This window comes from Lepisosteus oculatus, chromosome 21 (assembly GCF_040954835.1).
Source record: "Lepisosteus oculatus isolate fLepOcu1 chromosome 21, fLepOcu1.hap2, whole genome shotgun sequence".
Classification (NCBI taxonomy): Eukaryota; Metazoa; Chordata; class Actinopteri; order Semionotiformes; family Lepisosteidae; genus Lepisosteus; species Lepisosteus oculatus.
The window spans coordinates 14,270,020-14,282,368 of NC_090716.1; the positions used below are offsets into that span (position 1 = coordinate 14,270,020).

The following is a 12,349-nucleotide window of genomic DNA, read 5'->3' on the forward strand; positions in this document are numbered from 1 at the left end:
GAGGGGGGAAGAACAACAGACTGGAGGCACACCTAAGGTAATTTAACACTTCTGACAGTAATTACAAGTGCAGTGTCAGTATATCTCTGGTGTCAGTTTACCTCTCTGGTACACAGAACCCCAGTTCCTATAGCCTTTATAGGTTAAATCATTAGCATCTTAGGAACACTCATTTGTTTCTCAATTAAACAAAAAGAAATGTTCAGTTAGTTTAATTCTGGTACTTGTGGGCTGGATAATATTCAGATTTTCAGAGCTGCAGATGATCCAGCAAGCTGTGCCTCACGATGATACCAGCAACATGCGCATCTTGTCTTCCAGAGTTACCGAGTTTACTGACCGGGGCTGCGCAGTGACGTCACATACGACGTCACATGAAGCGGACCTGTGCAGATCTGTGCAGACGCTGCGCAGACTTATGCAGCAGGGAGCAGCAGGGAGCAGCAGCCATCGAAAACCAACATAGTGGCTGTACTGTTTAGACTTTCTGTGCCTCAAAAACGTGAGGGGTGGGTGGCGAGCGGTTTTCGTTTTCATCGTCCTGTTCTTTAAGGCGTTCTTGTGACCAAGTACACGGTCAAGGAACGAAAGCAAGTTTAGGCCTTAATTTAGGCATTAATTTTTATTTGCCGAAGAGTATTGCTAAAAATGTCTTCAGCGGTCTATAATCGCGACTGCTCTAAATGTGCCCAATCTATTGAGGTAAGTTTATCCAAAGTTGCTTTCTCAGAAATATAAAATGTGTTTACGTTACGTAACAATATTGAAGTTTTCCCCCCCTTTAAATCCGGACAACGCGAATGTCGATGATATAAACGTCGTTTACGCTGCCATGTGGTCAGCCTGCTTTTAGAAACTTTCAAGCAACAGACGCACATAATGCAATGTGCTAATTGTCCCTTTTAGCGTTTATTCTGTGGTATTGCCGCTGAATTATTATGACGTTCCACAATTAAATAATCACTCACGTGACAGATACCTTCGACATGTATTTTATTTGCGAGTTGTGGCCTTGCACAATTAAGAAATGAGCAGTATATTGCAACAAAAACAGCACAGATGTTGAGCTGCTCTGCACCGGATGGTGGTCAAGAATACTCCCTAGTGCCCTACTCCTTGAACTGACTGGACAGTAATGGAATTTGCTTGAGACAGAATGAGATTGCCGTTTGTTTTAGTGAATATTTTCCATTCCAGGACAAGGACAACCCAAGGTTGCTGATTCCTGAGCTCTGCAAACTCTTCTACCAGTTAGGCTGGGTGACAGGAACAGGAGGGGGTATCAGTCTCAGGCAGGGGTGAGTATGCCAAGCCTGAAGCTTAGAAATCTGGTGTGGTCATCCAGTGTGCAGCACCAATTCAGAGAACAAATGCCATTTCATAGAAAGAGTATGAAGTGAAGACAATCTTCATTCAGTTGTGCCCATTCAGGTTTGGGAAGGTGTGAGAGGCCGGTGACCCCAGACAAAATGTCTTCAAGGTGTAACTCGCCTTGCCATCTGGGGACAGAGCGCAGATCCTCCACTGTGCGTGCTGCGCTAGGCGTGAGGAAAGGAAGCCAGAGGCTGACCCTGTCAAGCCTCAGCCCTTTTAAATTCTCACCTGACCACTTGTCCTTGCAAACCGAATCTCCATTTTGTCTGGAGTCACTGCCCTCTTACAGGAGACTACCGTCTACTCTCTCAGCTGTGAGCCTAAATAGTAAGTCAACAGTGTGCTAAATCTACTGAGGCTGAAGCAGTAGAAGCATGTGCACTACAATGCATCTATATCACAAATGTATAAAGAGGTTGTCAAGAGGTAAACAGGATAACAGTGTTATAGGAACAAGTAATAGGTTTATTCCATGTTGAAAAGAAAAGAAAAAAAAACACGTTTTGGCCGTGGAGCCTTCTTCAGGTGTGAATGTGTGTAACAGGGATATTTCATCAAGATAAAATCCCTCCTGTAAGTTACTTTAAAATGTGTCTGATTTATACTGGTATGTTTTTTTTTTGAGGTGAAGACAGTCCTTTGTCATGTTCATGTGTTAGATTAAAAAAAGAGTGTCCAGGTGATATAGATTACATTCTTTATTGTGGAGAAGACAGGTGTAACTTCTCATTGGATAAAGGCAGTAACTGTCTTGTTCAGTTAAAATAAAGCAAGTAGTTCTTGTTACTTCACTTAGAAGCAAATGCTTAATGAGATTGTGTTCTGACTGTATCTCTCTGGCCTACCCCTTCAGAGATCACATCTACATTGCCCCCTCAGGAGTGCAGAAGGAAAGGATTCAGGTCAGTAAAGATCTCTGAGGAACTGCCTGGGACCTGTAACTGAATACCTTTTGAGTTTAATGCCTTTTTTCTCCCCTTGACATTAGGTGTCTGGTTAATGTATCTTATCTCAGGTATCTAGTCGGATAATATTTTTTTAGCTTTCATATAAGTCAGATATATCCTAGTACAATTTTAAATACAAAAAAAACAATTTTACCAATAAAATACCCAGATTGTTCAGAGTACGGAGCTGTGTTGGCATGTGAGCTTCAAATTAAAAGTTAAAGGTTATTTCTAAACTAAAAAGTAAAATAAGGACATATTTGTGGTGTATTAAGGAGAAAGTGTGTTGGATAGCAGAATGCTGTATCTTCTATGCTGTCTTTCTCCAAGCATGGAAGCAGTAGATTAATGCTAAGATCTCCTAATCTCTAGAGTGCTAGCAATCAACTACTGCACTTTCTGCATCACTTTGCAAACTTCCTTCCACCACAAATTAAGTGTTAATGTATCTTCCACCCATTTCCAGAACATAAACTTTAGTGTCAGCTACCCAGGACAAAAAAAAAACGTCTGTGTGTTACAACCCATGATAACTAATTCACTCAGTTATCTTCTTTTACAGCTCTTTCATGCGTGACACACAAGCTGAATTAGAATTAGTGTCTTTAATTAGAAAGGAAAATAGCAGTAAATTGTCAAAATACAAAACAAAACCTAACTGCTTTAGAGCCCTAACAAAGCTCTTCTCAAGTTTGTCGCTGAGCACAAAGTTTGGCAGAAGTACTGTTTACTAGCACCATCATATGTCTATATACTTTATTAATCATTGTCCTACTTGTCATGTGTAGATTCTGCTCTCAGGCGTTGAAAGCCTTTACTTCCTTGTTTTAGGTCATCACTTGGCAAATTGTCTTCCTTCTACTAGTAAGGTGATAAAAGGCAGCAGGTTATTCCCCACGTCATTCTGTAATTAAGCTGTATTTATCTTAATTATGTTAGCAATTAAATCTGATTAATTTAAGAAATATTGGCAGTATGGCCTCTGCAGGCATTGGGGGCCACACCTTGAAGCCACCCAAAAGAAGAATCCATGCTCCTAAGGCAGCTCAAGGAGTGCGAGGGGCTATTGGCCAGCCGACATCAGCCGCTCAGTGATATGTTGCTATGTATACTTATTAGGTTTCAAATGTTTCAAACTGGGTAACTGCCTTTCTAATGAAGGCTGTTGCTTTGAATCAGTCGCATAAAAATCAGATATTTACTGTAGGGTCTTTAGGAGGTGCCGGGGAGCAATCAGAGAAGGTATAGCCACAATGTTTCTGGATAGCAGGCTCCAGAGCGGGGGTGACAAGGGAGGAAGGATGAGAGGGACAATAAGACAAAGAGGGGGACTAGGCGACAGATAGGCTAAGTCTTGGAAGGGAACAGGGAACAGCAGAATCAACAAGGTCATCAATCAGTTCTGCACTGCAGTGTGGTAGAATGCTAAGTGAAAAGGTGCAGTTGGAGAGGGTGGGTTGCTGTTACAGGCAGGCGAGCTAGGAGCTTGATTAAAAACTCTTAAAAACCTGAAAAAACACCACCGCTAAAAGGAGCTTTTTGTTTGGTTTGCATCTGTACCTTGCAATGGGTGAATTTTCTACACATAATTGCAGGTTTTTCTTATCAGAAGCACACCATAGCCTGCTAAAAGAGGAGCACAGATTTCAAACTTTGTGGACAGAGGAAGGAATGAGCAAACAGCCCATCAGAGATTGCTGATGGGTGTGTGTGTGTTTGCCCTCCAGCCTGAGGACATGTTCGTGTGCGACATGGAGGAGAGGGACATTAGCTGCCCCCCTCCCACGAAGAGCCTGAAGAAGAGCCAGTGCACCCCTCTCTTCATGAACGCCTACACCATGAGAGGTAGGGTGCAGCTCCATCAGAAAAGTATTTTTAAAAAATATTTTCATATTTTCACCATTGAACGCTTTCAGAGTGTCACATGGTTCATAGGGATGTATAGAGGGAGCCAGATTGAACAAGTACAGGTGGTCACCAATTTATGTAGATGGTGACTTTTGTATACTCGTACTTATAATAACAACCTCTTTAACAAAGACTAAATCACTAAATGAAAAAAATAGTGGTGAAAATCTAAGATAAGATCACTTTATTAGCCATATGCAATTTGTCTTTGCATACCCAGCTTGCTCTCCATGAGACACCCAAGCACACAGACAGGTAGAGAAGCTTGGGGTCAGAGCGCTGGGTCACCCATTTATACAGCACCCCCTGGAGCAGCTGGGGTTAAGGGCCTCGCTCAGGGGCCCAACGGAGAAGAATTCCTCTGCTGGCCACGGGAGTTGAACCGGCAACCTTCCAGCTACAGGTGCAGATCCTTAGCCACAGTGCCACCACTCCGGTGGGAATATGCAAAACATTCACAAAATTAACAAGGGTGTGACTGTTGTTCCACAGAACTGTATACCGGTGTACATCTGCTGGGCCACAGGGTTTGGCTGTGCAAATGCTTTTCAGTCCGCTTTATTAAATATTTTTCTTTTGATTATTGCTTCTCTTCCCTACAGCTCCCAACAGTTCTTCACATGATAATAAGGGTATTTTAGTTGCTATGTTTTTCTTTCTTCATTTTCACCAGACTTTAAACAGATTAAATCGCCTCATTCCAGTGGCCAATCAAACCTATCACTAATGAGGTGGTTTAGTGCTTCTACAATAAAGATCCTGGTGACTATGACAGCTAGGAATGACTTTGATATTACAAAATCAAAATGATGCTGAAAACACTTAATCATTTTTCAAAATCTATATACGTAATTCTTCTGAATATGAACATGCACAGTGATAAGTTTATTCATGTTCAGCACGCCTATTTTTTCTTGAATTGTTTTTTCCTCACTTTCATCTCCTTAAATGTGTTCAGTACAGAAGTACAAAAAATCTGTTTTTGTTCAAAGTTCTTTCAGGGTCAACTGTCCTACTGTATGGAAATTGATAAAAATTAGACGCCAGTAGTTCTTATAGGCACCCGATATGTTAGAAATGACAAATCTCTGACCCAGATGTGCAGACCCAGGTGGCCATACACTTTAGGTGAGTGTTTATGCATGTATTCAGAAACCCATGTTGCTTTAGTTTTTATTTCCACTTCTATTTAATTCCTCTTGCTTATATGGATATATTCCTCTGCGTCACGTGCCTTCCCTCCCCAACCAGGGGCAGGGGCGGTGATCCACACCCACTCCAAGGCAGCAGTGATGGCAACATTGCTGTTCCCTGGGAAGGAGTTCCGGATCACCCACCAGGAAATGATCAAGGGCATCCGGAAAGGTTCCTCGGGAACCAACTACAGGTACAGCTGCACGACAAGCTTGCAGATACGTCAGCCAGTAATCAAACCACTTTCTTGCAAAGCACGTCCCCTCCAGGAACATAAACTGAAAGCTAAAAGGCAATGAGCTGGGGAAGTGTGAACTGATGGCGTATGTAATGGGGTCTATTTCTTGCTAAATGCTAGATCCCATGCGTGCATAGTTCTTAGTTTAGTGTTCTTTGGAGAGATTTTTTTTTTATAGGACATTCTGTTGCCACACAGACTATGGGAATTCTTTCCCCAAATCCCCTTCAAGTTCACAGTGTCGGTGTGATTTTGAGTCAGTTTTGATTAAATACTTCAGAATCACCAATAATGTTTTGTTGTGCTCATCTGCCAACCCCATGAACCCCCAAGTGACAAGTATGCAGACACATCCAGCTATGAGCCACTCATCTTTTTTTACATTAGGGATCACGAGTTATTTTTTGTTATACCCACACAATACAATACTAACTGTATTGGCCAATTTTTCAGTATCTTCACCGATGAAAATGGTAATTGAGTATCTATTGATATTGATATTTTGTATTTAATTCTTTTGTTCAAGCCCTGCGGTTGCACAGTATAGTTTGGCTGGGTTTAGCAGAACACATAATAGCTCATTAAATGCACCATGTTCTTTGTTTTCTGCTCCAAACAAGTTGCAATATCAAGTTCAAATGATACGTACATTGAGCATATCTTTTGTTCTAATTTTTAGCAGTGAATAAACAGTAAAAATACAGCCACTGCCCTCTATGCCAATAAATAAAACTAACAAAATAGCGAAATAGGAAAAGAAACATGCGATGTGAATAAGGGAATGAATGTAAGCACAAACTTGCAAGCAGACAGCTATGGTGTTATCAAAAACATACTAAAACATTGACATACATTCATGGTGCAGTGTAATGACACTTGACATTTCAGACATTAGTACTGTGATGTACACTCTATTTAAAGTTAAACCAAAGATAAATGATATGTTTTATATATTTTTCCAGGTAAGAGATGTCACTTTTTTTTAAAGTAATTTGTTAAATTTGGAACCAGTTCTTATAAGATATACTCAAGCCACAACATGTTTGAGCTGATTCAGTCAGAAACCTCTTCAAATTAAAGCAGTGAATCATACCTAACTTAATTAAGAATAGAATCATAAGCTAAGGAGAAATCAAGCCTGGACAAAGCAATAAAATAGCGTGGTTTGCATAGAGTGCTATGATGGAACTAGTGTTGATTAAAGATCTGTCTTGCTTCCTCCCGCTAGTTACAGCAGGTCTTAGACATCCTAGAGCTCTTATGCAGTCTCTCCTGACGACTGTGTTAAGGTATGAGGTGAGGTTTGTTCGTTTTCAAGTACAATAAAGGGCAGGGCTATTTTTTTTATCTCCATGCAAGTGTGAAACACCGAGATGTCTTACAGTACAATGACCATTGTCATCAAAGGAATGGCAGTAATATAAAAAGCAGTGGAAATGATAGAATCCCACCAGATGGGTCTTACTGTAATTTTAGGAGCTGGAAAAATTGTCTAGTTGGAGTAATATATAATTTTTCAACAAATTGTTAGCTCACTTGTCAGCTGTGCTGCGTTTGAAATGGCTTTGGGGTGTAGCACATAAAAGCAACAGAGATTTATCTACCAGTTGCCCTCTGTTTGAACCTCAAAAGCTTCTATTTGTTAAATATAATTGTCATCAATAACAAAAATATAATCTAGGAATATAAAATCTTCACATCATGCTACCACCTTGCCCTTTTTGTACTCTACTCTGACAGGAAACAAAAGCACAGCATCTCTGCTAGTCACATAGAATCTACTTCATGCTAAATCACTAATGGGTAGATTTGAGTCAGTCTTTTTCATTTAGTCAGTCTTGGTTATAAGAATACTTTAAAGAAAGTTGTGTGTTTTGTAAATGTTCATGTATATGTAAGTAACTTAAGTAACCGTGACCAGCTGTACTGAGTAGAGACTGTGCAGTCTGGCTATGTCGCTGGTCCAAAGGGACCAGAATCCTGAGGTTTACGTAGACGGAGCGGGAAGATGCCTAGTCAAGGTGTTCAGCTTATACTTGTTCAGGAGGTTCTCTAATGAAGTCATTCAGTGCTCAGCTGGAATGTTAAATAAAAACATAGAAGGCCTTACAGCATTCTAGAGAACATAGAAAATGAAGTCCTTTACCATGTTTTCCTCACATGCTTATCAGTAACTAGTTTACCTCAATGTCTTATCTACCCAATTCTCAAAATGCTGCAACATCGGCTAGGCAAATGTGTTACAGATGTGTTACAAATGTGTTTCTTTCTAAGTGAAGAAGGGCTGGCTATGTTCAGTCCTAAAGTCCTTTTCTAAATTTTGCTGTGTGGCCTGTTTATCATAAATCAAATGCAGGGAATTGATATAGCTTCAGCATGACTTCTTTTTGTGCTCAGTGCAGTTTGCGTTGTGTATTTTTCTCTGTAGATACGATGAGACCCTGGTGGTGCCCATCATCGAGAACACCCCCGAGGAGTGTGACCTGAAGGAGCGGATGGCCCGTGCCATGGAGGGGTACCCGGACTCCTGTGCGGTTTTGGTTCGCAGACACGGGGTGTACGTCTGGGGGGAGACCTGGGAAAAAGCCAAGACCATGTGAGTGCCTCTCCTTACCATCTCACGTCTGCACGCTCCTCTAATCTCAAGAGGGCTAAATTTGAAATGTTCTTTTAGTTAATTCTCAGTTTCAGAATTCTGTTCTTAATGAATACAGAAGGTCCCTTGATCGTTCCAGAGGTTTTCTTTAGACGTGTTTGATAATCAAGGTCACATGTCATTCTTACGATTGGTCACACAGGACAGTAAGGACAAGTAAGAAATGGAAGCATACTGTAAATCTGCAGTCACTGTGCAGCAACCATGAGCAATGATGTTCCCGTGGGCTAAGCAGAATTATATCGCATTAATTACTTCACATAATCGGATGGAGATCAGAGTTAACAGGGGAGCCTAGGAGCAGCAGACAGATGTGCGGGTAACCATCTCCATTTCACTACAGCCACAAAATATTCAGAAGGTTGAAGTGAAACAGTCAGCTTCATAGTTAAATAATTAGACCAATTCGTAATCTGAAATCTGTATTAGGTGAGATTCAGCTTTAGAAAATTAACTTGTTTGAAAAGGTGGTGAGTTGATTGAGATGCAGAACTATTTCAAGCCCAGGGGTCCAGTGAGCTCTAACAGCACTCCAGGGTCCTGTTCCCGGGTGAGTCGCACAAGCCTTTCTTTCTTGATTGGGCTTATCACCACCTCTGGTCCACAAGACATTGACTCAGTGTATTTAAAATAAGTGTGCAGACCAGTTTCCCAGGTGAATGTGTTCAGAGCGCTTTGTTCACTCTAGGTGTTACAGAACACTAAGAATATCTTGTTTATAAATCTAGTAACTAACCAATTACAGGCTACACTGAAAGCTGCTCATTATATATGGACTATGGAGTACTAAGGAAAAAAACAGGGTGCTTGAACAAAATCAAACATTTCATTTTCATTTTGACCTATTAAATGAAGACAATTTTGGCATAGTTTAATGTGTTTGCATTGACTTAGTCATTTACCTGTTGACATTTACTATTATTCAAAGGTTTGCCATACAAACACTTGTGAGACAGAATGCGTCACACTCCTTGTTAATATTCACATCTCTGGCTCTCCTCCAGGTGTGAGTGCTACGACTACCTCTTCGATATTGCTGTGCAGATGAAACAGTGTGGCCTGAACCCTTCTCAGCTCCCCATTGAAGAGAAAGGAATCCTGTAAACTTTATAGTCACATGTGATTGATGGAAAATGTGAATGTTTGGTGAAAGGCACCAGTCCCCAAAAGACATGGTCTCACTTTGCTTAAGCTTCTCTCTGGACAGAGAAGATTGATGGGAGCTGTGGACAGCCCCAGTGAACAGGCACTGGATGAAATGATTATTCTAATTTTGGAGTAGTTTTCTGGGCCCAGTGAAGGAAAGGAATCATTCATACGCATGCAGACTTCTGCCAGGTTTCGTCTGTTTTTCTATTTAAATAGTAGCTCTCGCTTTGTTGTACTATTGGAGAAACAGAGTGTTTCCCTGACCTGGAGTATTTCTCCATCTTTTGAGTCAGTCTAACTGAACTCTTCATCAGTTAAGCTTATTGAACACTTAATTGAATCATTTTTAACCAGTTTCTGCACAAAGGATCTTCTTTATAATTGATTTTCCTCTGTTGTTTTCTAAACAGTTCTTATGGTCTGTCACTCAAGTAATGATGAGCAGAGATGGGAATAAGTGTTCTTGGTGCTGCATGTCCCCATTAGTTAAATAAAGACAAGTCAAAGAAGCAAACCTAAATAAGTGGACAGCTAAAACGTTTGTTTCTAACCATCTACTATGTAGGAACTGAGAGTTCAATTTCGAGCTTAATAAGCCAAAACCACAATGTAAATCCATTCATCTATTTTCTGACCACTATATTAAATACGGGGTCACAGGGGAGCCATTGCCTATCCTGACAAGCAAAGGGTACAAAGCAGTATCCATGCTGCACGGGATGCTAGTTTATCACAATGGAAGCGCACGCACGCACACACACACACCAAACCAGTACTTGGTTTCCAGAAGCCAGAAAACAGAGGAACCAATGAAAACCCAAGAGCCTGGAGGAAACCCGCTGGACCACGAGCGGGACATACAAACCCCATGCAGAAAGCACCCCAGGAGCTGAACCCAGGGCCCCAGCACTGCAAGGCAACATTGCTCACCACTGTGCCTCTGTACTGCCTTCCCAGTGTTCAGCACGAATGAAACAGAAACACTGGGATATCCCAGGAGCTGGAAACACCAGAATAGCTTAGAGCTGTTCCTGGTGCATACAGTCTGATAACCCTAACATGCTTTTAATTCAAAACTGCTTGGTCTTTACCCTCTGAGCGCATTGTAATCTTATTTAATATTACTTATATAGTATTCGCCCCTTGCGGAGTTTCCACATTATTCTGACATCTTGCTATCTTCACACATTTAAAGAAGCCATGATCTGCACAGTCCTACTCTATCTAAACGAGATAAATACAATTCGACATAAGCACCCTATTTGTTAATGCATTACTTAAGTTCAGGTGGAAAGTAGTAGTTTGGTAACATACAAAACAGAGGTTTGACACTACATAAGAAACAATGGGAAGAGTTCATTAATTTGAAACAAAATTGTAATTCATCAAATGTGATGTTATGGCCAGCTGGTGAATATAACCGCAGCACACCATATGTTTATAGTTTACGATAGATAACCTTCTTACCCCAAAGTTTTCTCAAAACACTTCGGTTGCTCATTCATGAATCACTCATTCACAATTTCCATTTCAAATATTCCAAAATTCCTCATAATGTGTAGAGAACTAAAACGTAGGTAAACAAATTGTTTCAGTGAGGTAACTGTTTAGAAAATGCTATTCTTAACACTGGTGATAAACAAGTGCACATCTCAGAACAAAAGCATCTCAAACATGATTTGAGATGTTTGTAAAGCAGCACCACAAGAATATAACTGGGGGTTCTTTATTGGGTGTGGGTGTGAATCATCAATCTTTACTGCATGTTTGTTAATGTTAATCAAGAGTCTGGATTAAGTTAAAGGGCTAGAGAGGTAATCACTTGTCACCTCATTATGTATTAGGCATTCTAGCTCTTAGTAAAGGAAACAAAGCCAATCTGTTAAATGTGCCCAAATATAAATGATAATGATAAATCCTAATATCCTGTATATTAGGAAACATTTTAATCTGCAGCTTTAGTTAAATTTATAATCGGCTATTTTACGATGACTCATTTGAAGTGATCATTTTGCTCTGTCAGTGTACCCCAGTTCCAGTGTAACACAGCTGGTCTGGTCTGTGAACCAGGAAGCCAGTGGCATGTGATTTGCATGGCTGAGAGGTGTGTGCAGAGGTGGGGAAACACCGAGCTCAGCCCGGGCACACACACATCCGTGGAGCGCGGTTTATTTCCAGCAAGAACACATTTTGTGATCCAAGTTCCTCATTTTGTTTTCACACTAGTTTTTTGATGTGCAGACATTCTGAACAGATGTGTTATCTTGTTGAATGATTAGAGCTATGCGAAAGGCAGTTCTAGCATGCCCCTCAATTAAAAACTGCGAGCTATGCCTCACACTCTATTACATCTTGTTCTTTGCCATCCTTTTCTGATACAGGAGCACATTTTGTGTGTGTTCATTGATTTGTGATAGCTAAGAGTTCAGAGCCTATATATATATAAAGAATAAGTTGACCTTGAAGAATGCATGTCACTGTGTGAAATATACTGTACATATAAATATATCTGTGCATTTGAAAATGTAATAAACCATTAATTGTAGTTCAGTGTGTTTTTTTATTACAGGATGTAATATACAGTATGTATACTGTTATCTAATTCTGGCGTATTTTGTATTTATTTTCAGTATAGGCAGACAAGCAAAGCAAGTTGACTCTGTCTGTAGACCAAGTCTAGAGTATAGGTCTGGTCTGTACCCTACAGTGTATGTGTTCTCTTCTCTCCTGACCTTTATCTGTAACAAAAGGAGCCTATTAGTGCTGAACAGATTACCAAAAAAGACTCCAGTTTAAGATATTTGTTTCAGTTAACCTTGATCATTGTCTTACTTATTACGTTTAATTGTTTAACAGTTTTCCCAAATAGCATGTCCGCTCTAG

General features: G+C 40.4%; 1 protein-coding gene across 1 annotated transcript; it reads left to right on the top strand.

Moving 5' to 3' along the window:
* Nucleotides 1-413: 413 nt before the first annotated feature.
* Nucleotides 414-12,011, top strand: apip (APAF1 interacting protein). The gene is made up of 7 exons (XM_006642550.3): nucleotides 414-702; nucleotides 1,198-1,298; nucleotides 2,228-2,276; nucleotides 4,049-4,166; nucleotides 5,481-5,616; nucleotides 8,090-8,257; nucleotides 9,322-12,011. Exons 1-7 carry the CDS (start codon nucleotides 649-651, stop codon nucleotides 9,419-9,421), a joined length of 726 nt encoding a protein of 241 aa, XP_006642613.1. The 5' UTR covers nucleotides 414-648; the 3' UTR covers nucleotides 9,422-12,011.
* Nucleotides 12,012-12,349: the final 338 nt, after the last annotated feature.

Bases quoted from the DNA above. Each gene is read 5' to 3' on its own strand.
- apip (XM_006642550.3), top strand. From the start codon at position 649: ATGTCTTCAGCGGTCTATAATCGCGACTGCTCTAAATGTGCCCAATCT. The intron at 1,299-2,227 runs GTGAGTATGCCA...CTACCCCTTCAG, and splicing joins GGTATCAGTCTCAGGCAGGG to AGATCACATCTACATTGCCC. The intron at 2,277-4,048 runs GTCAGTAAAGAT...TTTGCCCTCCAG, and splicing joins TGCAGAAGGAAAGGATTCAG to CCTGAGGACATGTTCGTGTG.